At 37.5% G+C, this 27635-nt stretch overlaps 1 protein-coding gene across 1 annotated transcript in view; it reads right to left on the bottom strand.

The window, feature by feature from the left end:
* Window positions 1-27635, bottom strand: part of CWF19L2 (CWF19 like cell cycle control factor 2) — a 147061-nt gene that overhangs the window by 14674 nt on the left and 104752 nt on the right. Inside the window, exons 13-14 of the mRNA XM_041772214.1 lie at window positions 5942-6154; window positions 1972-2088 (exon numbers count right to left, since the gene is read on the bottom strand). Coding sequence (XP_041628148.1) covers window positions 1972-2088; window positions 5942-6154 — 330 coding nt within the window. The remainder of the gene's footprint in view (window positions 1-1971; window positions 2089-5941; window positions 6155-27635) is intronic.

Raw genomic sequence — 27635 nt, 5'->3', positions numbered from 1 at the left:
TGAAACTAAAAATTTGGCTCTTACTCATTCAAAATCTGTGATATTCCCATATGCTCTGCCAAAACTTATCTTTACATTTTTCTATTAAATAAGATCTAAAATTAAATTTAAATGTTACTAGAAGATGGAGATAAAAATCACTTAAAAGAAGTGTCTCCTTCATTTATAAACAGTATTCAAATAATGTTTTTTATATATTCTCTAGAAGGGGTGAATAACCATAAGGATATTTAAAAGGTATGTCATTTGGAATTTTTTTAAAGATTCTTTATTTTTAAGTAATCTCTATACCCAAGTGGGGCTGAACTCAAAATCACAAGATCAAGAGTCACACATTCCACTGACTGAGCCAGCCAGGTGCCCCAATTTGAATTTTTGAATATATCTGAAAAATAAGAACAAAAATCTCCAAAGCTACATTTCTTTCAATAAGCTATAATTCAGATACTTTATTTTCTCACTATCTTATGCTAATTTATAACTTGTAGGAATCTCTTCTTTTATCATACAAAAAGAGCCATAATGCTATTATTTGTATAATAAAATAACTTGGCTTTTACTCCCTTGTTTAATTTTCCATAATGCATATGGCTCACAAAATCCACTAAACTATAATGTAACCTGTACAAGAATATACCATAACTTTGGGCAGAATTAATGATTTTATCTCTGCACTTCTCATAACACCTGGATTATCTTATATTCATGTACTCAGTATCTACTGAACTGAATATATTTCTTCTTTATCTACCTCAATGTTTTCCATCAAGTAGCTTAATTTCTTGTAGAAATATAAAACACACAGACTAGATTCTTGTATTACTTAAAATCTTCTTGGCACTGTATTTTGCTCTAAGTTAAGCCAGTTTTACATGTATAAATTTTTAAAAGACATTCCAGAAAGTGTCAAAATAATTCCAAAAATCAAATTTGCATACTTTCCACTTTAAATTATTTAGTGCACTGGCATCAACTGCTAGAAAAAATTTCTTTTTCACATCAAATATATTTGTCCACATTCTTGCCTGTGCTCAGCCGCAAATGCATTAAAGGTCTGCCCTTTACCTTTCACAGCATAAACTTAAAGATTACAAGGAGTAAGAGACTGTTTCATAATATGTAGTCAAAATATCTTCTCTTTCAGCATCTTTACCAGCATAATGCAAAGACTAAGCACACAGTCTCTTCTGAAATCTTACAATGTTCACATTTTCTAACTAGGGGGTCCCTGTAACCCCTATTCAAATGTCAAGTTTTAGAAAAGCAAGAGTTTTATTTTATTTTATTTTTTAGTCATTATAAGGTCTTGAAATAATTGAGGAGCAATTTCACCCATGTTGTATTTTTCAGTTTCTTACAGAATCAGTCACAAAAAAAGAAAAAAGAAAAAAAAATCCTTGAATTCAAAAGCTGGGCCAGGTTATAAAGAGAAAAGTATAGAAATAAAGGCTGATAGAAAAATCATAGCATCACAGGCCAGTTCCATTGGAGGAAAATATGGTAACTGTTCCAAAGGAAACTCTTGACTTCCAAATTTATTCTTTATTATCTGAAAATATCTTTCCTTTCAGCTATAATCTATTATCTTACTGTTAGGAATGATTATCTCATGCTCCACAAAAGCATAGATTAAAAATCTTACATTGATATTTTAAGTAAAAATAATTATTACATTGCCACAGTTTATCTAATACACAAAACTTTTGGTTTATATCTGAAACTAATGTGTTATACATCAATTATATCTCAATAAAAACTTTTTAAAAAGCTTTCAAAAGATAGAGTACAAAGGGAAATAAATAAAATAAAAACGTAGTGCGTGGTGAAAACATGATTACACAACTAGGGAAATGTGTAAATTCAGAAAGTAAAATCACTGGTCAAAGGTATAAAAAACCTACTGGAATTTACCAACAATAGTTTGTAAAGATTGCATATGAGCATTACAAGGACGAGCATGATCACACTGACCTGAATTTCCTCCCAGACATCTTCATCCAACAAGGTAGATGCTCTATGGTGCTGCAAAGGGACTATCAGGCAGTGCCCCTCAGTAAGAGATTGGAAGTTGGGTAAACATAAATAAACCTAGAAGGGGAAACATTACAAAGTGAAATGTTACTGTATTTATCCTCAGTTGTGACAAATGAGCCATGGGAAACATGGCTCATATTTCATAAGGTATGCTTGTTTATAAGCAATGTATTTTATGTTTTTAAAGATAGCTGGTAAAAAAAAATAAAAAATAAAAAAAAATAAAGATAGCTGGTATATTTTTAAACTTTTAAAAGCCATGAAGATAGATTTTAACACACTGGAAATTTACGGCGTAGGTCTCAATTTTAACTCTTACATGTATATCAGAGATTGAGTTTACCCAAGGGCAAAATGAATGACACTTTATCCTTGGCCTGAGAAAGTTTTTACTTATTGAAATAACGCAACTTTTGGCAAGAATGAAAAAAATACATGGCGTGGTAATAGTAGATAAGTCTAACTGGTGCCTATGAATCAGACATTCCTCCTCTCAGTGGCTGAACAGAGAGAATCAATCCAACTAAGAAAAGAAATGTATTCTGGATGGCTTTACTGCTCTGGTTAATAAGTTCTATATATTTAGGGGATCCCTGGGTGGCGCAGCAGTTTGGCGCCTGCCTTTGGCCCAGGGCGCGATCCTGGAGACCCGGGATCGAATCCCACATCGGGCTTCCGGTGCATGGAGCCTGCTTCTCCCTCTGCCTGTGTCTCTGCCTCTCTCTCTCTCTCCCTGTGTGACTATCATAAATAAATAAAAATTAAAAAAAAAAAAAAAAAAAAGAATAAGTTCTATATATTTAAATATATGTATTACCTAACAAAATTGGTGCTATTTTTTCATTATACACAAACTGTCTTTAAAAAAAAATCGGGGTGCCTGGGTGGCTCAGTGGTTGAGCTTTTGCCTTTGGCTCAGGTCGTGATCCTGGAGTCCTGGGATCGAGTCCCACATCAGGCTCCACAGGGAACCCTGCTTCTCCCTCTGCCTATGTCTCTGCCTCTCTCTCAGTGTCTCTTATGAATAAATAAATAAAATCTTTTAAAAAATGAAAACAAAAGTCAATCAGTATGTATATAGTGAGCAAACAGTGTTCATGAGGAACATAAATAATATTCTGCAAAGGGGCTTGATCTTGATGAGTAGAGATAGAAATTTACCTAAATTTATAGTAAAATCATAACCATATTCAAAATTAAAAACAATATCAGTACTGATTCATTAATTGTAACAAATTTCTAACTTGTAAATTTGCTTACTACTGTCAGATGTTAATAACAGAAGAAACTAGACATGGTATATATGGAACTCTGTACTGACTTCTTAATTTTTCTGTAAATCTAAAACTGTTTTAAGGAGCACCTGGGGGGCTCAGGTCATGATCCCGAGGTCCTGGGATCGAGCCCCATGTTGAGCTCCCTTCTCAGTGGAGAGTTTGCTTCTCCCTCTCCCCAACCACCTTCTCGTGCTCTCTCTCTCTCTCGCTCTCAAATGGATGTTTTTTTTAAAAAAAATAAAATTGTTTTTAAAAACAAAGCCTACTTGAATAAAAAAAAAAAGTAAAGCACAGGGTTAAGACAAGGAGGGAGATAGATGACTTTTATTTTTAAAAAAGGAGGAAGAAGGCAAAAACAGCTGATGATCAGGAGTTACTTAACTCTGTGACTCTAATGAGTACTAATATAGTTCATTAGTGTAGTTGCCTTGAAGATATTAATTTTAAATGTTAGAAATTCAAGCCGAGGGAGAATTACTGAATTGCTTTGAAATATTATATACTGTTTCAACTTAATGGCAAAGCAATTCCTTGGAAACTCAAAATCATGGATGATTAACTTAGGTTATAGCTAAGAGGAATAATTTATTGTTTATTCAGATTAATTAAATGACCTGTTAGATATTGTAGGACATGGAAGAAATTCCATCTAATCAATATTTCAATATTTCTACATTTTAAAATATTCAGAGACAAAAGGCTGAATGTCGATGGTAGTTTTTAGAGCAAAGATTGCACATTAAAGCAGAGGTGGAGCAAGGAGAGACTCGGTGTTTTGTTTTTTTTTTTTATTCTAAACTGAAGTACAAAGACCATCCAGGAGGGAACACATAGATCAACCAACTCTCAGGAAGTCACAGGCAAAGAGAAGCATTTAATACTGTTAGAGAAGACTTGTCGGAGAGTGTAGATCATGGCAGAAGAGGACCAGCGAGGAGAACAGAACAGTACAGTATTCACTGGCCAGCCTTTTGCTTTCACAAGTACACAAGCAATGCCCACTTCAGGATGCAGCCTACACAGCAGAAAGCTGGCAGGAGGTCATACACTGGCACTGTCTGCCCCACACGCCCACTCCCAGACACAGCCAGTCCCCAGCACCAGGGATGGGAATAACCCCAACTTTCTCCTCGAGCACAGCAGGAAACATTTAATGTTACTTCATGTTCAATCTGTTCTTACACTTTTAAAAGATGGGGAATGGATGAAGATAAATGAAATATTTAAATATTTATAATGTTGTAACTACAAAAATGTATTACTGCTTATGTAAAGGTCTGCAAGGTAACTTAGATGATACAAGTTACTAGTTCTGGTGGTTTTTATTTTAATTGAATAAATCATAAATGGAATTTTCACATTTACCTTTTTGAGAAAGTCTGGAAGGAAAGAAAGACAAAGAAGGGTAAGGAAGTAAATTAAAGAAACCAAAATACAAAAGCGGTAAGTTGATAGTCTTTAACAATCTACACATACTAAAGACTAGAATCCAAATGGAAAAGCCCCTGTCAGCTGTTTGGCTCACAGGGGTGTATCTCCTGTGCTCACAAGAAACAAATTAACAAACACACGTACATGCAATGCCCAAATTGCCAGCTCCTGAGTGAGCCTTCATCCATTCACTTCTGCTCCCACTCCACTCCAGCTACCCTGGCCTTTCCATTCCAGAATGCCACCTCCTTCCCTCCTCGGGGTTCTTCTCTCACTGACACCCCTTCCCAAAACAGGAGTCACCATCTCAAAAAATCCAGTCACTTTATCCCATTTTCCTGCTTTATCTGCTTCAGGACAACACTTTCCTCAATCAGGACAATTGTTAGTGTTTCTTTTCTTCCCTATTTTACTACAACACAAGCTCTGCAACACATCTAAGTCTGCTTTTCCCCAGAACTATTAGGATCTGGTATATTGGGAGCACAGTAATTCCTCACTAGTAAGAATTAAGTCGTCAAATACTTACTGAAATGAGTGTCTACAAACACATACTGTCGATATACAATGGGATATATGTTTGGCAAACAACAGGATTCATAAAAAAAAAAAAAAAAAAAAAAAAACAAAAACAACAACAACAGGATTCATGCTTGGTGGGCGATGATGACTAGTTACCTCTGCCCTCACAGAACTTACTGATGATTAGGAGAGGGACTCAATAAATGAGTAAAATACAGTAAAATTTTACAAATTATGAGATAGTCTGTGAAGAAACAAATAGGTTCTATGAGAAAGTAAGGGAAGAAACAGAAACTACTTTAGACTGAGTATTTCTGAAGTGGTTTTATTACCAAGAGTCAAGTGCCAACCATGGAAATAAGGTCATGCCACTGATACATGGCCGACCCAGAACTGGAGTCCTGGTGGTCCAGCCCGGCCCCAAAGTGCAGAGCCTTTGGCATCACCCAATGCTTCTTCTCTGACAGAAGAATCACACAAAATTTGAGCTTCATGTCACCTAAATATTTACACTCGCTCTAGAGAAGATTCTAAGAATCATGGGAAGTTAGAAAAGAAAAATACTTAAAACACAGAATAAGGGAAGCACAGATTAGAATGCTGTAAGAGTCTGAGAAAGAGGCAAATCTGCACAAAGCATATCATTTCCTCAGGGCAATAAATGTTCTATTTCATACCTTAACACCTATGGCAACGATAAGGTGCTTGGGAAACTGAGAGCTGTCAAAACAATACAGACATTTCTCCATTTGTGCAGCCAAACTCTGGTGCTCGGCAATTGCTTTCCTTCTCTGGTTCTCTTCCTCTTCACCAGAACGTTCTCTCTCAGCTGCTTTGGAGACAAACATGTCATCTAGAGTGTAATAGTCTCCATCTGTTTTTCCCATAAACTGAAAAACCAAAATAACAGGAGTGGGGAGAAGGTTAACATATTATTGTACTGTAGTGACTGAAGTCATATCTGTAAGCTCTATGGTAAAACTTTTAAACTAAAAAAAAAGAAAAAAGAAAGAAAAACATGATTAAAAATTTAAGCTTGATTTTCAAGGTCAATCAAACCTCATCAACATCATCATCATCACAGCTAATGTTTGCTGAGTATCTACCATGTACAATTTTATGCAATTTGATTGTTTTATACTCCCATGAGAAAAAGACATGATCATTTCTATTTAATAGATAAAGAAATTGAACCATAGAGAAGTTAAGAACTACCTTCATTTTTAAATGAGCATATGCCCATAGAGAATATAAACATTTTTCAACTGTATCTCCAGGTGGCTTCTCCTCACCTCTCCAAATATCAACTGTAGTCAGAGTCATTCTTTTAAAACAAAAATTTTATTTACTTATTTTATTTATGTCTTCAGAGAACTCCACATTGTGTAAAGGATCAAGTTCAGACTCTGGTCTGCCTACTAAATCACATACACAGACAAGCATAAAGGTCAACAGTTTGGACTCTTTCGTCAAAATGACCGTGGGAGAGTTCTAGCTCCTGTGTGTATTGGGCAAGTTATGTACCTCTCTGTGCTTCCCACATGTTTTACCTCCTCCTTTCACAATGGCTGCAACAATACTATCTACCTGATAGGTTATCTTGCTTAATCCCCACAACACACGCCTGCACAGTAAGGAGTCACAAATGTGAGCCAACATGACCATTACAATCCTCCTCATAATGATTACATCCCCACTTAAACTTTATGCTCTGGTCATCATCCTGTTTTCAGTCCCCAAAAGTACTGCTACCTTCAGGCTTTGCACATCCTGCTCCTGACCAATTCTACCCTCAATTTTGCCATTCTACTCCAGTTGTTTTCCAGTCTGAGGCTTACATGTAGTTGTCACCTCCGAAAAAAGGACTTTCCTGGATCTCCCAAGATCCTCTGGTACTGTTCATCAGGTTCATGAGGAGCACATTATATCATAACTGCTCATTACCTTGTGTTTTTCTTCCATTAGACTAAGTTCTAAGTACCAAAAGAGAAGTACCATCAAGAGGACCTAACGGTATTGAAATTTATGCACCTAATTATTGAGTTTCAAAGTATATGAAGCAAAGACTTGATAGAAATGCAGAAGGAATACACAAATCCACAATGACAGTCAGAGATTTAAATACCCCCTTCTCAATAACTGAAAGAACAAGGAGAAAACCATTAGGTTCAGAAGATCTGAACAAACTATCAACAAAGTTGACCTAACATTGACAGAAATTCTATCAAACATCAGCAGAATCCACATTCTTCTTAGGAGCACAGAGAACATTTACTAAGGGATGATATTCTTGATCATAACGCCAGTCCTCATAAATTGAAAAGAATTCAGGTGACGTAAAGTATGTGCACTGAAGACAATGGAACTAAATTAGAAATCACAAAAGAAACACATCTGGAAAACTGCCTAGTATTTGAAAATTACATAGCCCAGTTCCAAATAACCCATGTATCTATCAAATAAATAAATAAGAAAATCAGAAAGTATTTTGAAGTGCAATAAAATACAGGCAAATTTATGGGATGTTGCTAGAGCAATACTTAGAAGGACAATTACAGCACCAAACACTTATGTGAGAAAACAAGAGAGGCCCCAAAGCAATGACGTCAACATCCACCTTCAAGTAAAAAAAAAAAAAAAAAGAATAAAATGCCATTACTGATAGAACCAGGTAAAAATCAGAAACCAGATAATAATTATTAGTAGTAATGTGTCTCTCTGAGCACATCAGTGTCTTTGTCTATAATTTATTTTTATCTTCTATTTTTCTCCATATTAATCCTCATATATATATGAATATCTGCATTCTTTCATGTTTGTCTATTTATATGAACTGCCCAGATTTACAATTATTTTACCTTCAGACCTTTATCTCAACCATAACATATTACATTTTTAAAAATATCACAACTAGTCACTAATTATTTTCGTAAGAGTGACAAACCACGTGCTAGGTACTAACAGAAACCTTATGTAAATTACTCTCTCATTCAAACATCTCTACAACATAGAAATTGTCATCCTCTAAATCTAACATTTAATTGTTAGATTAAAAAAATCATAGCTATTATGACACAGAAGCAGGAATTCAACACAGGTAAATATGACTGTAAAAATGAAGACTATATGACATACAGTGAGCCTTTCTAAAAAATCCATCTTTAAAATACAGAAAGGGGGATGCCTGGGTGGCTCAGTCACTTAAGGGTCTGCCTTCAGCTCAGGTCATGATCTCAAGGTCCTGGGATTGAGCCCTGCATGGAGGTTCCCTGCTCAGCGGGAAACATGCTTCTCCCTCTCCCTCTGCCTGCCGCTCCCCCTGCTTGTGCTCTTTCTTTCTATCAAACAAATAAGTAAAATCTTTTTTTTTAAAATAAATTTAAAAATAAAGGATAGAAAGGGTGTAATTTAAATATAGTCTACGAAGCAGCACAGAGAAATAGGGAAAAAAAAAAACAAACCTTAAATTTCATCTAGAATAAATACACCCAACTGAGTGAAGGTGCTTACCAGAGAGAACAGACATAAATACAGTGGGTGTTTATCTTTTCTAAAGTATATCAGTAGGAGAATATGTACTTCCACATGTACCTGGTGCCTCAAATGACATATTGTTATAAAAATGCTGTTATTAAAAACCAGTTCATGAGTGATCAGGGATTATAATCAACTCAAGTCAAATCTTTTCTATATGGAAGACAGTACTTCTATTCTTTAAGTCTATGTTCCACAGATGTTGTCAAACTTCTCTGATTTATTCATAGTTTTGAATTAAATAGAGTACAGTCTTGCCTCTTAAATCTGCATAATTCTTCAAATACAATACAAAATTGATTTTTCAACACAACTACAATTTCCCGCTCCTATACCCTCTAATTATTTGAATTTTTCCCATTATGTTCTATTTGGACTTTGATCCTAAGTACTTTTAATTTATTAACCATGTACACATCTTCTGTGACCTTCAGGACACCATCTTCCTATATTTGACAACATAAAATGTTTTCATGCATTGAATGTTAACAGAGTGGAGAACTGAGTCTATGAAGGGGAAAAAGCAAAAACTTTCTGGCAGAAAGGAGATGAAGAAAGAAAAGAGAATGAAAATAAGACTCTTCATTATTTAGGTAGAATCCTAAAGAAAGCTGATGGAATGGGACAAGCTCAAGTTCATACACCATGAATTTTAAAATTCTGAGAATCTCTTTTTCAAACAAATCAGGAAAATGTGGTAAAACTACCACAATAAGAGACCTAAAAGGAGGAAGATCATCAAAAGTGATCTACGGATTCAACACAATGCCTATCAAAATCCCAATAATGTTTTCTGAAGAAATAGAAAAATCCATCATAAAATTCGTCATATTGGATGGATCTCAAGGGACTAAAAACAGATAAAACAATCTTAAAAATGAGCAAAAGTTGAGGTCTCACACTTCCTGAATTTAAAACTTACTTCTAAGTGACAATAACCAAAACAGCATAACACATCATAAAGATGGACACTCAGCCTAGATATAAGCTCTCTCATTAATGGTCAAAATATTCTCAACAAGGGTGCCAAGACCACTGAAAGGGGAAATGACAGTCTCTTAAACAAATGGTATTGGGAAAACTGGATAATTATATGGCAAAAAAAAAAAAGTTGAATCCTTAATTTATACCATATATAAAAATTAACTCAAAACAGGTCTCAGACTTAAATCTAAAAAGTAAAACTCTAAAAATCTTGGAAAAAATCATAGAGGACAGCTTCCTGACATTAAATTCAGTAATGATTTATTGGTTATGGCAACAAAAGCACAGGCAACAAAAATAAAATAGATAACCTGGACTTCATCAAACTCAAAGATTTTGGTGCACCAATGGATACTGTCAACAGAGTGAAAAGGCAGCCCACAGAATAGGAGGAAATCTTTGCAAATCATGTATCCAAAATATATAAAGAATTTCTACAATGCAACAACAAAAAACCAAAAACACAAAAACAAGCAAACTTATTTAAAACTAGACAAAAAATAATAATAATAATAAATAAAACTAGACAAAGGTTCTGAGGCAGACATTTCTCCAAAGGTACAGAAATGTCCAATTGGCACAGAGAAATACAAATCAAATCTACAATGAAATTACCACTTGAGGCTCAGGAGATGGTCAGAATGCAAGATTCAGATAATAATAAGTGTTGACAAGGATAGAGAAATCAGAACCTTCACACAATGTTGGTGGAAATGTGACATGGCACAGTTTCTTTGGAAAACAGTCTGGTAGTTCTCAAACAAATATAGACTAAGAAATAACAATTAAACATATGGGTTACCGTATGACCTGATAATTCTACTTCTGGATATACGCCCAAGAGAAATGAAAACACATGTCTAACAAAAAGCTTACATAAATCTTTATGATAGGCAACATTATTCATAACAGCCAAAGACAAACAATCCCAATGCCCAACAACTGACGAACAGATCAACAATATGTGTGAAATCTCTACAACACAGTCTTAGGAGGCTACAAAAAAGAAATGAAGCACGGTCGCCTGGTACAACAGGAGCTTGTAAAAACATCATGCTAAGTCAAAGACACCAATCACAAAAACTCACGATCCTATAAGTGAAATATCCAGATCAGGGAAATCTGTAAAGAGAGAAAATACATCTGTGGGTCTCTTTAGGGTGGGGATCGAAGGGGCTGAAAGAGTTGGCGGGGGACAGCTAAAGGTTACACAGTTCCTTCCTGAGGTGATAAAAATGTTCTGAAATTGATGGTGGTAATGGTTACACATATCTGTAAGTATGCTAAAAGCCACTGAATTGTACACTTTAAATGGATGAATTGTATGCCATAATGAATCATATCTCAGTAAAGCTAGTAAATAAAAAATTAACATTACCCAAAGAGAGGTAAGGGCTTTGCCCTCTGTCTCCTGAAGGAAATCCTGAAACCCTGGGAAAGTCCTGCCTGATAAGACTGGCTTTGTTTGCCTGGGGGCCCTGTGTCACACCAGATAGTCTATGCTAACAATGGTGCAGGCCTGGGGCCAGCCAGGATCAGCTCCACCTCAGGAGGAGCTGGAAATGAAAGTCATTCTCACATAAACCAAGTCTACATGACCAAAACCCGCTAAAAACCCTGCATGTTCAGGCTCAGAATCAGGCTCAGGTAAGCTTCCCCAGTGGAGATCCTCTGTGCATATTTCACACATCAGTGCTAGGAGAAGTTGGTGCTGTCCATCACTCACTAGGAGAAGACAAACAGAAGCCTGACGCTTGGAAGCTCCTACACTCAGCTCTAGGCGCCTCTTCCCTGGGCTGACTTCATACCTGCATTCCTTCACTGTAATCAACCTTAACTGTGAGTATAACAGCTTTGGGCGAATTTTGTGACTTCTCATAGCAAAATACCAAACCAAAGGGTGGCCTTGGGGATCCCTGAACTTGAACTGGTGTCTGAAGTGAAGGTGCTCTTAGGGAGTCTAACACGGTGGATACATAATAGCCAAATGCAACATACAAATACAGTCAGGGAAGGCAAGGTGGTGGAAGAGTAGGGTCCCCAAGTCACCTGTCCCCACCAACTTACATATATAACCTTCAAATCATCCTGAAAGCCCACGAATTTGGCCTGAGATTTAAAGAGAGAACAGCTGGAACGCTACAGATAGAAGAGTTTGCATTTCTAACAAGGTAGGAAGATGGGAAAAAAAAGGGAAGGAAGGGAGAGAGAGAGAGAGAGAGAGAGAGAGAGAGAGAGAGAGAGAAAGAGAGAAAGAAAGAAGAAAGAAAGAGAAAGAAAGAAAGAAAGAAAGAAAGAAAGAAAGAAAGAAAGAAAGAAAGAAAGAAAGAAAAAGATTCAACGGGGGGGGGGGGGGCGGGGGGGGGCCTGCGAGGAGCCAGGCTAAGCCTGGACGGCCAAAGCCTCCAAGACTGAAAAGCCCAGCCCCAGAGAAGTGGGAACTTTAAAAACCCGCACCACATTCTTCCAGGGCTGGAGACCTGGCCACCACCAGTGGGATTGTTCCTCCTGGTGTCAACCTGCGCCTGGGACGGTCAGGGATGCCAGGGAACAGGGGGCTCACAAGAAAAACAGCTCCCACTGAGCCCAGCGACTGGCAGGGGGCGGGGCAGCTCCCACAGGTGCACACACCTGAGAATCAGCACAGCAGCCCCTCCCCCAGAAGACTACCTGGAAAGAGAGAGGAAAAGCAAGTTCTTAAACCAGCAGCTCTGAAAAGCTCCAGGGGAAGTCGAGGGATTTACAGTATATAGAACCAGAGGATACCCTTCCTTGTTTTCTTTTGTTTTTGTTTTTGTTTGTTTTCTCTTTTTTTACTTCCTTTATCTAGTACAACTCGTTTTTAGACACTCTGCACTGAGCAAAATGACTAGAAGGAAGAACTCACCACAAAAGAAAGAATCAGAAACAGTACTCTCTTCCACAGTTACAGAATTTGGATTACAATTTGATGTCAGAAAGCCAATTCAGAAGCACAATTATAAAGCTACTGGTGGCTCTGGAAAAAAGCATAAAGGATTCAAGAGACTTCATGATTGCAGAATTAAGATCTAATCAGGCCAAAATGAATAATCAATTAAATGAGATGCAATCCAAACCAGGTCCTAATGACAAGGGTTAATGAGGTAGAAGAAAGAGTGAGTGACATAGAACATAAGTTGATGGCAAAGAAGGAAGCTGAGGAAAAAAGAGAAAAACATTTAAAAGATCATGAAGAAAAGTTAAGGGAAATAAATGACAACCTCCGAAGGAAAAATCTATGTTTAATTGGGGTTCCAGAGGGCGCCGAAAGGGACAGAGGACCAGAAAGTATATTTGAACAAATCATAGCTAAGAACGTTCTTAACTTGGGGAGGGAAACAGGCATTCAGATCCAGGAGATAGAGAAATTACCCCCTAAAATCAATAAAAAATGTTCAACACCTCAACATTTAATACTGAAAATTGCAAATTTCTTACACAGCAAGAGACAAGAGATCCCTAACTTATAAGGGGAGAACTATTAGACTAAGAGCTGACCTCTCCTCAGAGACCTGGAAGGCCAGAAAGGGCTGGCAGGATATATTCAGGGTCCTAAATGAGAAGAACATGCAGCCAAGAATACTCTATCCAGCAAGGCTCTCATTCAGAATAGAAGGAGAGATAAAGAGCTTCCAGGATAGGCAGAAACTGAAAGAATATGTGACCACCAAACCAGATCTGCAAGAAATATTAAGGGGGACTCCGTAAAAGAAAGAGGAAGTTCAAAGAAATAATTCACCAAAACAGGGACTGAATAGGTATTATGATGACACTAAAATTCATATCTTTCAATAGTTACTCTGAATGTGAATGGGCTTAATGATCCCATCAAAAGATGCAGAGTTGTTGGACTGGATAAAAAAAGCAAGACACATCTATTTGCTGTCTACAAGAGACTTACTTTAGGCCTAAGGACACCTACAGCCTGAAAATGAAAGGGTGGTGTTCCATTTACCATTCAAATGGTCCTCAAAAGAAAGCTGGGGTAGCCATCCTTATAACAGGTAAAGTTTATCCCAAAGACTGTAGTAAGAGATAAAGAGGGACACTATATCATGCTTAAAGGATCTATCCAACAAGAGGACCTAACAATCATGAATATTTATGCTCTTAATGTGGGAGCTGCCAAGTATATCAATCAATTAATAACCAAAGTAAAGACATATTTATTTAGATAATACATTTATACTGGAAGACTTCAACACAGCGCTTTCTGCAAATGACAGATCTTCTAAGCACAACATCTCCAAAGAAACAAGAGCTTTAAATGATACACTGGACCAGATGGATTTAACAGATATTTACAGAACTTTGCATCCAAACACAACTGAATACACATTCTTCTCAAGTGCATATGGAACTTTCTCCAGAATAGACCACATGCTGGGTCACAAATCAGGTATTAACCAACACCAAAAGATTGAGATTGTCCCCTGTATAGTTTCAGACCATAATGCTTGAAACTAGAACTGAATCACTGGAAGAAATTTGAAAGAAACTCAAATACATGGAGGTTAAAGAGCATCCTGCTAAAAGAGGAAAGGGTCAACCAATAAATTAGACAAGAATTAAAAAGATTCATGGAAACTAATGAGAATGAAGATACAACCATTCAAAGTCTTTGGTATACAGCAAAAGCAGTCCTGAGACGGAATTACACTGCAATACAAGCATCCCTCAAAAAACTGGATAAAACTCAAATACACAAGCTAACCTTGCACCTAAAGGAACTGGAGAAAGAACAGCAAATAAAATCCACATCCAGCAGAAGAAGAGAGTTAATAAAGATCTGAGCAGAACTCAATGAAATAGAGACCGGAAGAACTGTAGAACAGATCAACAAAACCAGGAGTTGGTTCTTTGAAAGAATTAATAAGATAGATAAACCATTAGCCAGCCTTATTAAAAACAAAAGAGAAAAGACTCAAATTAATAAAATCATGAATACAAAAAGGAGAGATGACAACCAATACCAAGGAAATACAAATGATTTTAAAAACGTATTATGAGCAGCTATATGCCACTAAATTAGGCAATCTAGAAGAACTGGATGTATTTCTGGAAAACCGCAAACTACCAAAACTGGAACAGGAAGAAACAGAAAACCTGAACAGGCCAATAACCAGGGAGGAAATTGAAGCAGTCATCAAAAGCCTCCCAAGACACAAAAGTACAGGGCCAGATGGCTTTCCAGAGGAATTCTATCAAACGTTTAAAGAAGAAACAATACCTTTTCTACTAAAGCAGTTTTGAATGATGGAAAGGGATGGAATACTTCCAAACTCATTCTATGAGGCCAGCATCACCTTAATTCCAAAACCAAAGACCCCATCAAAAAGAAGAATTATAGGCCAATATCCCTGATGAACATGGATGCAAAAATTCTCAACAAGATACTAGCCAGTAGGATCCAACAATACATTAAGAAGATTATTCACCATGACCAAGTGGGATTTATCCCCGGGATGCAAGGTTGGTTCAACACTCATAAAACAATCAATGTGATAGATCATATCAACAAGAGAGAAAACAAGAACCATATGATCCTCTCAATAGATGCAGAGAAAGCATTTGACAAAATACAGCATCCATTCCTGATCAAAACTCTTCAGAGTGTAGGGATAGAGGGAACATTCCTCAGCATTTTAAAAGTCATCTATGAAAAGCCCACAGCAAATATCATTCTCAATGGGGAAACACTGGGAGCCTTTCCCCTAAGATCAGGAACAAGACAGGGATGTCCACTCTCACCACTGCTATTCAACATGGTACTAGAAGTCCTCACCTCAGCAATCAGGCAACACAAAGAAATAAAAGGCATTCAAATTGGCAAAGAAGTCAAACTCTCCCTCTCTGCAGATAACATAATACTGTACATAGAAAACCCAAAGACTCCACCCCAAGATTGCTAGAACTCATACAGCAATTTGGCAATGTGGCAGGATACAAAAATCAATGTCCAGAAATCAGTGGCATTTCTATATACTAACAATGAGACTGGAAAAGAGACATTAAGGAATCAATCCTATTTACAATTGCACCGAAAAGCGTAAGATACTTAGGAATAAACCTAACCAAACCTAACCCTATACCTATAGGGTAAAGGATCTATACCCTAAAAACTACAGAACACTTCTGGGAGAATTTGAGGAAGAGATAAAGAGATGGAAAAATATTCCATTCTCATAGATTGGAAGAATTGACATTGTGAAAATGTCAATGCTACCCAGGACAATTTGCACATTTAATGCAATCCCTATCAAAATACCATGGACTTTCTTCAGAGAGTTAGAACAAATAATCTTAAGATTTGTATGGAATCAGAAAAGACCCCTAATAGCCAGGGGAATATTAAAAAAAAAAAAAACAAAAACAGCTGGGGGCATCACAATGCCAGATTTCAGGTTGTACTACAAGGCTGTGATTATCAAGACAGTGTGGTACTGGCACAAAAACAGACACATAGATCAATGAAACAGAATAGAGAACCCAGAAATGGGCCCTCAACTCTATGGCCAACTAATATTCAATAAAGCAGGAAAGATTATATACTGGAATAGGGCAGTTTCTTCAACAAATGGTGCTGGGAAAATTGGACAGTCACGTGCAGAAGAATGAAACTGGACCATTCTCTTACACCATACAAAAAGATAAACTCAAAATGGATCAAAGATCTAAATGTGAGACAAGAATCCATCAAAATCCTAGAGGAGAACACAAGCAACACCCTTTTGAACTTGGCCACAGCAACTTCTTACAAGATATGTCTATGAAGGCAAGGGAAACAAAAGTAAAAATGAATTATTGGGACTTAAGATAAAAAGCTTCTGCACAGCAAAAGAAACAGTCAACAAAACTTAAAGCCAACCTACAGAATGGGAGAAGATATTTGCAAATGACATATCAAATAAAGGGCTAGTATCCAAGATCTATAAAGAACTTATGAAACTCAACAGCAAAGAAACAAACTATCCAATCATGAAATGGGCAAAAGACATAAACAGAAATTTCACCAAAGAAGACATACACATGGCCAAAAGCACATGAGAAAATGCTCCACATCCCTTGCCATCAGGGAAATACAAATCAAAACCACAATGAGATACCACCTCATACCAGTGAGAATGGGGAAAATTAACAAGGCAGGAAACAACAAATGTTGGAGAGGATGTGGAGAAAGGGGAACCCTCCTGCACTGTTGGTGGGAATGTGAACTGGTGCAGCCACTCTGGAAAACTGTGTGGAGGTTCCTTAAAGAGTTAAAAATAGAACTGCCCTATGACCCAGCAAATTATACTTTGGGGATCTACCCCAAAGATACAGATGCAGTGAAATGTTTATAGCAGCAATGTCCACAGTATTCAAACTGTGGAAGGAGCCTCGGGATCCATCGACAGATGAATGGATAAAGAAGATGTGGTCTATATATACAATGGAATATTACTCAGCCATTAGAAACGACAAATACCCACCATTTGCTTCAACGTGGATGGAACTGGAGGGTATTATGCTGAGTGAAGTAAGTCAATTGGAGAAGGACAAACAGTATATGGTCTCATTCATTTGGGGAATATAAAAAATAGCGAAAGGGATCATAGGGGAAAGGAGAGAAAATGAGTGGGAAATATCAGAGAGGGTGACAGAATATGAGAGGCACCTAACTCTGGGAAATGAACAAGGGGTGGTGGTGGAAAGGGAGGTGGGGGGATGGGGTGACTGGGTGACAAGCATTGAGGGGGCCATTATGGGATGAGCACTGGGTGTTATATTTGCTATATGTTGGCAAATTGAACTCCAATGAAAAATACATACATACATACATACATAAATACATACACAGTCAGATCCTGGATCTCAAAAACAAAAACAAAAAAAACAAACAAAAAATCCCAAACACTATAAAAATTTAAATATAGGTTATACATTAACATTTTTAAAGAAGAGAGATGGTTCTTCATGGTATGCAGGCACCACCCAAAAGTGTACAACCCCAATCCTCGGGCTCCATACTGGAACAGCCCTGAGACAGTGGTGAAAAGGAAAGCCTCTCAGTAAGAAGAATACTCAGCAGGGCATCTAGTTGTTGGTTCCGCATGGAAGAAGAGATAGCCAGAGCTACAGGTCCCAACTGATTCCTGAACTCTGGCTAACAGTTTGGGCAGGGATCTGTACAGAACACAGTCAGAGAATCAGCAACCAAGAGGTCTGGGGAAGAAATATGTGGATGGGTCTCTCCAAACTGATATAGAAGAAGAAGACATCTGAGGCTTTGGTGAAAACATTTATGTCACTAGCCCTCCTACCTTGCTCCAAATAAGGTTATGAACAGGGTAGCCAGGCAGGGAAGAAGTTATGTGTGGGCTCAGTATCATGACCCACTAGTTATCAAAGCTGATCTGGCTATTGCCACTGCTGAATATCCAATCTGCCAACAATAGAGATCACCACTGCACCCCTGATATGGCACCACTACTTACAAAGATGGGCCAACTCTTTGGTTACAGGTTGGGTACACTGGAGGCTGCTTCCATCATGGAAGGGGAAGCACCCTGTTCTTACTAGAACAGACACTTACTCGGGATATGGAGGGATTTGCTGTCCTTGCATGCAATACTTTGGCCAAAACTACCATGTCTGGACTTATATCATCCAGGTATCACACACATTCATTCCTCTGACCAAGGAAGTAATTTCACAGCAAATACAATGTGGCCATGAATCCAAGCCCACTGAATTCACAGGTCCAGCCCCACTGCCTTCGTCATGCAACAATGAGCACCAGGCAATGGTCCATCTCCATTTAATTCATCATGTTCCCCAGGATCCTGAAGTAGCTGGCTGACCAGAACTATAAACTGGCCTTTTCTAGACTTAATGAGAAATGCCAGCTGAGTGGCCTCAGGGGCTAGGGCAATGTCCTCCAGGTTGAACCATGAGCTCTAAATAAACACCCAAACTCTAACACTCTCTCTCCCGCCATTGCCAGGATTCACACATCTGGGAATCTAGGGGAAAACAGGAGTAACCGATCTCAGTATTACTGCGTTTGATACACTAGCAAAATTTATGCTTCCTGTCCCCATGACTTCAGGCCTTACTGGTACACAGGCCTTAGTTCCAGAGGGAGGAATATCTCTACCAAGGGACACAACAGAGACTCATTGCACTTGACACCTAGACTGCCACTTGGCTGCTCTGGCTCCTCATTCCACTAAACCAATAGGCAAAGAAGGTAGTTACTACACTGGTTGGAATGACGGATTCTGACTAAAGGCAGACTGGGTTGGCACTACGTAACAGAGGCAAGGGGGTGTGTGACTTTTATGTAAGAGAGCTTTTAAGGCATATCTTGGTACTCTCACAGCCTGGGAATGAAATCAATGATCAACTACAACTCGAATGAAGGCAGGGCCACTAACAAATGAAGGTTTGGGTCCACCCTGCCAGGCAAGGAACCACAACTGGCTGAATTGTACTGCTGGATAAAAGGAATGTGGAGCATGTAGCGCAGTAGAGCAGCTGTAAAGGTGAGCTAAAACAGTTTCAGAAATTAATACTGTAATCACTATAATACCTCTTCACTACTTTGATACAAATATATGAATATACATTTAAATATTAACCAGAATTTTTTCTTCTCTTTCCCTCTCTCATCTCTTTACCATCTAACATAAATGTTAAGAGCAGCTTTGTATTCTGTTCTGGAGAAAGGATCAGTATGTTTTTGGTTTTAAGTGGGATAACGGTGTCATGTTAGACAGAGACATGACTTCTTTGTTGTTTTCTTTCTTTGGACATTAAATACATTTTTAGGAGATGCGCCCAAATAAAAAGACATGGACTATCTTTACCGTCAGTCTGATGACTGACATACGCTTACCAGAATTCTCTTTTCTGTGTGTTTCTGGTTAGGGTGGGCGTGGAAAACAGAAATGAAGGAGCCGCCATTTTTGAGCACACACGGTCCACATATCCATAGCTTGCTCACCTCCTACACAGCACAGCAGCTAGGTCTGCAACTGCTCCACCATTCCCTCCACCTGCTTGGCATCTCCAAGCTCTGGGCCAGATGTGTGTTCAGCTCCTGGCCTAGTCTACAGGATATCCACTACCAAGGTCAACACGCAATAAGACAAACATGTGTGTCCTGTCCATCCTCGACAGGGCTCCAGTTTGTTCTCACTCCTTCTCTATACTTCCTTTTTCCTTCCCACGTGCTTGCCTTTGGACATAAAGACACAAACACGGGAGCCTTCAAAAGATTGCTTACCTAGGTCCCATGCTGCGTAAGTTCAAATCCCTATAAGAAACCCGTGTCTGTGTGTCTTTAGTTAGTTCTCTTTCTCTGATTGAAAAGTGATTCATACAGATTTAACCTTTACAAATAACAGTAACAAGCTGCTTTTGTTCAGAGGCTCTGCTTGTACATTTTTTCAAGAATATTCCAAGATAATATTATTTTTTGAATATCTTTAACCACTGCAAAAACAGTGTAAAGCAGAATATGAAATTCAGATATTTCAAATGAAAATTGTATAATACTGTGGTTGAAAATTAACGTAATAATATAATACAACTACTCCTGCTCCAGCCCACTATTTCAATGACCAAATCCAATAGTATTATTTTAGTATAGTTCAATCTGAACACAACCAATCATCTTCCTTCTGTGGTCTTATCCCCTGGTTGCCATGTTATAGAAAAGTCATTCAATTTTGCAATTAGCTTCACTATAAACTCCTAAGCTAAACCAGCTCGTCAACACAATTTTAAAACCTCCTGTTTTTCCACTGTGGCAATTTCAAAAGATCACCATCAAGCCTTGGACATGCCATCTATTTTCCTCTTGCTCTCAGTAGTTGACCTCAAAAATCAGAGGAATTTGCCATTTTCTTATCACCCAACCTACAATCCCCCCACCAAGCAAATACCTGGCTCATTCTTCTTCCCTCCTTCTATACTGGGAGGGCACATGTTCTTCTGTATAAACTAGCCCTGCTGTCCACACACTGGACCTCAACCCTATTTCATATAGTTTAGATACAATGGGCTCTGCAGTCTGCTTTAATATGGCACTCTGTGACTTCTTCCTCTTCTCCCTCTTCATTAGTCTTTTTCTTTCCCTTACCAACAACTCTTCCAAATCAGAATTTAAGTATGTGAGCATGTCAAAGCTTCTTCTATTTTAAACGTTCCTTTGGAACACCTATCACCTTCCATCAGAGTCAAAGCTAAACCTCTGGAATGAACTGTCAAGGGAAGAAAAGAGAGAAGTCAGGATTTTATTAGAAAATGATTGATAGTTGATAATAATGTGAGCAATGTCATATTATGACTGATGTTTAGAATACAATCATTATTATAAACTGGTAGAACAAGTTTTTCTGAACAGTTTAATTTCCAGTTAGTTAAGAGTTTTCCATTTAAGCATAAAAACATTTCTTGTTGCAGTCATTTTGAAAGGAAATTTCCCAAAGAGTATTATAAACATTCCTGCCTTTTAAAACATATTATACAGAACTTAATTTAATATTTTCCTGATAATACAGGACAATTACTGGGACAGTTTATATATATTTTAATTCAGGAATGACCTTCTGGAGGGCTGCTTGCTTCTATGCTAGCTACATCAACCAAGATATCCATGATTTTTTAGTTCTTACTCTCAACCATCTCATTCTTTCCACTCTATATTAAGCTAGCCATCAGTTCTCATTGCTATAAGCATTTATTCTTATGGTAGTCTGTTTCCTCACTTCTAATTAGCTTTTATTATACTCCAGTTTAAAATTGGACAACCAAGTACATTAGAATTGTATATAATACAAAAGTGGGACTGTAAAGACACTTTCGCTAGGGGATCAATAAATGGTTGTTAAACTTAGAGTAAAAATTAAAAAGCTAGCCTACAATCTCTAAACATCTGATTAGTATCAAGAGAAGAGACACAAAATGCCTTTTAAACCCATGACAAATCATAGAAAAAATGATTCATATGCTTGTCTCTTATTTTCTGGTATATGACATCCTAGCTAGAAGAAACTTTCTGAATTCTGTTTCTTCTACTACCAATTACCATTTATACATTGCATTATTAGGAATCTAAAATAATCACAAGATTTTGTTACAAGAAGAAAATAAGGAAACCAATACTATACATTTTCAAAATTAATTTAAAGTCATTTAAAACCAAAAGACTAACAAGGAATTATTTTTCAAAGTGAAATAAAGCTAATTGACAAAGACAAAGGAGAACAAGCAATGCATAAAGAAAGACAGCATAGGGGTTCTTGGGTGGCTCAGTCAGTTCAGCATCCAACTTCAGCTCAGGTCATGACGCCAGGGTCCTGGGATGCAGCCCTGTTTCAGGCTACACACTCAGTGCGGACCTCTGCTTGAGATTCTCTCTCTCTCTCTCTCTCTCCCCCTCTGCCCTTTCCCCAGCTCATGCTCTCTCTGTCCCTCAAATAAATTATTAAAAAAAAAAACATAATTGAATGTGATGTTAGCCTTCACCTTATACATCCATCCTATGGGAAGTACCACATTACCTACCTCTTTCATGATCAAAAACCACATAGTTCATAAAGAACCAATATTATTATCACCTAGTTTATTGAAAAGAACACTCATCAAAACTTAACTTTATGAAATAACTAGAAGTATACGCACATTTCAGTTATTCATATAACTGTCTTGTACTTACACGACAAAGTCAACAATCTTTTGACGCACTGCCTCCTGAATGAATCATTGTCAGTTTCAGTTGAGAGAAAAATCTCAGATGAAATACATCCTACTTCAGCAACTCAGCTGACAAACTCTATTTCTGCTCTCCTATTAAGTCCTGTACCACTGCGACACTAGAAAGCCAGCAGCTAAATAGGCAGAATGGATCATAATTTATCTAACAAAGGCTCTTAAAAAAAAAAAAGAACAAGACTCAAAAAACCAATGGAATTCAATTAAACCATATTAAAATCTTATTAAGTAAAACAAAGCATTCACTCCCAGAAGATTTAAGTCCTTATTTTGATTTCTGACTTGTGGTCTTTGTTTCTTAATTCTGAGAATTAAAGCTAACTTATTAGAGATTGAAGTTTTTGTGGAACAAGAGTAAGTCACTCTTTTATAAGTGACGGTTTTCTTGGAGGAAGAAAATAAACATAATACAAGTTATCGTGCCTTAAGGAAAGAGAAGAAATCACTTGTGCTGAATCACAGAATTAAGAAAACCTCATCTTAAACACTGAAAAGCAAAGTAGACATTTCTGATGTCATAAGAAGCCTGAGAGATGTGACCTATCATTAAACCAAAATCCAGGCAGCTTTTAATTCCACATTCTCTAACTATCTAATAAAAATAAACTCTAATGTTGGCTTTGACAAACAACTGCTAGCGTTTTTTCATTAAAATATTTCCATGTCTAAAATATCCGGGAACATTTTAATTAATCCTTGTCATCCTTTTGCTATATAGATAATATTAAACTCTTCAGAAGCACAGGAAATGTGCTTTGTTTCATTTTAGTCTGTAGAACCTCTTTAAGAAGACTATTCAACAGTGTTTGTTGTTTTTTTTACAATATCTAAACTGCATAATATTAAGTTTACTTTTCCAGTGTTTCTACCTACAGCTCTATCAGGTCATGTATATTATGCCAGGAGGTATAAACATCCTGATCCTTCCCTAAAGCCTTTGCTAGAAAAGGAACAATGGTAGGAATTATAGGCAGAACTCAAGATTATTCTCCAATAGGGCACAGGCTTATGTGTCATTCTTAGGTATGTGATATTCAAATTAAGGCATGGATTACAGACAAATGTTTATTTTTTTTGGAAGATGCTATTAAAACCTTGCTAATTTTATTCAGCCAACTTAATATATTTTCATCATACTTTTAAGCACTTGAGCTTCCAAAAATACCACCTCTATTTTGAAATCTAAAACATATATTTAATTCTTCATCATGTGCACTACACTAGCCACACACAATTAGCCACAAGGTCCAAGAAACCTGTCCCAGCATTTGACTATCCTTGTGACCAAACCTCTTCTCTGATAAAACCTAAACAACTTCTCTGTGGCTCAGTGTTGGGCCCACTACAAAATTTTTTCAAATGTGGTCTCTAGCAGAGCAAAGTGGAAAAGGTTGATGATAAGGACAGCAATGATAAGAGATGAAAGATTGTGTTTGTTTTTAAAATAATATTGTTGCAAAATCAGAACAATAGGCACTAATGAAAACAACAGAAAATACATGAATTTTCTGTGCAATTTAGGATAATGGTGAAAAAGAGATTTTTGCACTTAATTTCAAGACTCAGGTATATGATCTAGACAATAAATATCTACTGAATGGTGTCATTGTATACTAAAAATTATAATAGTTAAGATACAATGGCGAGCAAACTCAATCCCAACAACATGGAATAATATAGGAAAGACAGACACTAACTAAAGGAATGTTCAATAAAGAAGTCAAGTTAGAGTTGTGATGGCAATCTGAGATCCCAATAGAGGGGGTGACACAATCACAGGGGTGAAAAAGGAGATAATGAGAAAGGTAGATACATAAGAACAGGAGGGTAAAGGCGGCAAAGCAGAGCATAAGCAGCAGGTGCCAAGAGCAGGTGGCAGGACAAAGCACAGCACACTGGAGAGACTGCACTAAAGTCAGCAAAGGGTTGCGCAGCTTGGGTGGCTCAGCAGTTTAGCACCACCTTCAGCCCAGGGGGTGTGATCCTGGAGACCCAGGATCAAGTGCCACATCGGGCTCCTTGCAGGGAGCCTGCTTCTCCCTCTCCCTCTCCCTCTGCCTCTGTGTGTGTGTGTGTGTCTTCCATGAATAAATAAATAAAATCTTAAAAAAATAAAATAAAATCAGCAACGGCTGAAACGGAGGACACAAAGCCAGAGAGAGCAGAACTCAAGATGAGGCAAGGCCTTGTTAGGCCCTGTTAAAGAATCTAACAGCAACCAAACCAAAAGCCATCTGAAATGTGTTCATGTAGAGGCCAAAGGATCAGACATACACTGGGGGAGAAAGAAGATTATCACTGTGGCTTCTGTGAGGTAGAATCAAGAAAGAAATGGAAGAAAATTAGAGGAATGCCAGCAATCCAGTTACAAGGCTATTGTCATAGACCGAGTAAGAAGTGATCATAGCAATGGGACTGCAGAGAAGTAAGGTCCTTAGGACTCAGGGGAGAACAAGACTGGTAACATCTAATGTGGAAAATGTGGGAGGGAGTGGTATCACTCATGACTCCTTGCTTTCTCTGACCTAGGCGAGATAGTAGCACTATGAACTGATAAAGGAAGAAAATATGAACTGGGCTCAGGAAAGGATGTGTGATCATAAGCAAGCTACGGAGTATCTCTAGAACATCAGTTTTTGTTTACTATATGGGTTTATAATGCCACTGCAGGTCCTCACAAAATAGAGGTTACTGTTATTCCCTCCCTGATTCTCCCAGAGCAGGGTTCTCAACTGGGGGTGACTTTCTCACTGGGGGGCATTTGGCAATGTCTGGAGACATTTTTGGTTGTCAAAACATGGTATGAGTGTGGATGCTACTGGCATCTACTGGGTAGAGACCGGCAATGCTGCTAAGCATCCTACAATAGACCAACAGTCTTCCCACAACAGAGTTAGCCAACCCAAAATACCAACAGTGCCAAGGCTGAAAAACCCTGGTCCAGAGGGATCAGGATGACATTACTGCAGCAAGGGAAATTCTGCTGGTTTCATTAATGGTAATCACTATTCACATGAATCAGGAGTAAAATGGAATTATTACTTAGATTCTGTTTAATCAAGCAAATAGTTTCCAAATTCAAGCCCAGAAACTGAAAATGTCACTGAATTAATAAACTAAATACTAAGTGTATAAAAATGTTAAATGTTTTCTAACCATGAAAACTAATTTGCTTTGCCACTTTAATATTTTAGAAAAGAAAAAAACCTAAACTCTAAAAAAAGGCATCTTATGAAAAATCAGACTCAGAAAAACTCCATGAAAACTAAAAACTAAAAGCTTTTTTTTAGCATCTTTATGTAGAAACAATGGCTTGCAACAAATCTATTTAATTAGCATTGCATTAGGACACAGATTACCAACAAGAGAAATGGATTGCAGTCTAACTCTTACAAAGGCCTTTCAAGTTTTATGACAAATTTGTAATCAAAATTTTAATCAAAACTGTGAAACCACTCTTCAAACTCCAAGCCCTCGGATTCATTGGAAAAAGATGATTTAGCAGATGGAATATAAATTTCATACAATTTTAGACTATTTTTCTTTAGAAAGAAAAATAGATAAAGTACTGACACAGTATGCCCAACGACCAACAATTTAAACTTAAATTTAAACACTCTTACAAAATTTTATAAGAACCCACAGTTCTTATAAATCTCACCATGGTCAAGAAGTATGGCTTGACCACAAGATTTCACCTCATACCTACTGGGATGGCTGCTACTAAAAAACAATGAACAACAACAACAGAAAATAAAAATTGGGGAGAATGTGGAGAAATTGGAGCCTTGTGCACTGTTGCTAGGAATGTAAAATGGCGCAGGCACTGTGGACAACAGTTTGGTGGTTTGGTGGTTCCTCAGAAAGTCACACACGGAATTAACATATGGTCCAGCAATTCCACATCCAGATATATACCCAGAAGAATTGAAAGCAGGAACTCAAAAGATACTTGTACATGTTCATAGCAGCATTACTCACAATAGCCAAAAGGCAGAAATAATCCAGATATGCACCAACAGATGAATAGACTTTTTTAGTTTATTTTTTAAGGATTTATTATTTGAGAGAGAGCATGAGTGGGGGGAGGAGCAGGGGAAGAGGGAGAAGCTGACTCCCCACTAAGCAGGGAGCCAGACATAGGGCTCAATCCCAGGACCCTGAGATCATAACCTGGGCCAAAGATCAGAACCTGAGTAGTCTCCCAGGTGTCTGGGTTAGATTTCTTTTTTAAAGTGGTATATATAGAGCAGCCCTGGTGGCTCAGTGGTTTAGTGCCGCCTTCAGTCCAGGGCGTGATCCTGGAGACCCGGGATCGAGTCCCATGTCAGGCTCCCTCCATGGAGCCTGCTTCCCCCTCTACCTGTGTCTCTGCCTCTCCCTCTCTCTCTGTGTCACTCATTAATTTAAAAAAAATTTTTTTTTAATTTTTTAAAATTTTTTTAAATAAAGTGGTATATATATATATATATATATATATATATATATATATATATATATATATAATGGAATTCTACTCCAGCCTTAACAAGCTACTACATGCACAGACCTTTAAACATCATGCTAAGTGAAGTAAGCCAGGCACTAAAGGAAGAAAAGTGTATGATTCCAGTTATATGAGGTACCCAGAAAAGGCACATTCATAGAGATAAAAATAAAACAGAGGCTACCAGGTGCTGATGGGAGATACAGGGGTGGGAAAAGGGGTTACTGTCTCACAGGCAGAACCTCTGCTTGGGATGATAGAGAAGTCCTGTAAATGGATGGTAAATGGATGGTAATGATGTGCGTGTAATACTGTAAATGTATTTGATGTCACTGAATTGTGCACCTGAAAATGGTTACAGTGTTAAATTTTTTGTTATGTATATTTTACTATTAAAAAAAGAAATGGGACTTGAACTAAAGAAAGCTGAATAAATTACTTTCCTGGTGTTCCCACCCCTAAGTGATACTTAGAAAACAAAATGGAATAATTTTGTTAAGCAGTATGGACTAGATTCAAGCCTGTATCTTTTAGAAAAATGTACAAACTATGTCAAAATTTATTCAGTTACATATCAAAGCTAA

Source organism: Vulpes lagopus, chromosome 10 (genome assembly GCF_018345385.1).
Source record: "Vulpes lagopus strain Blue_001 chromosome 10, ASM1834538v1, whole genome shotgun sequence".
NCBI classification, from domain to species: domain Eukaryota; kingdom Metazoa; phylum Chordata; class Mammalia; order Carnivora; family Canidae; genus Vulpes; species Vulpes lagopus.
The sequence above is the reverse complement of the archived record's forward strand: the minus strand, read 5'-3'. Positions and strand labels throughout refer to the sequence as shown.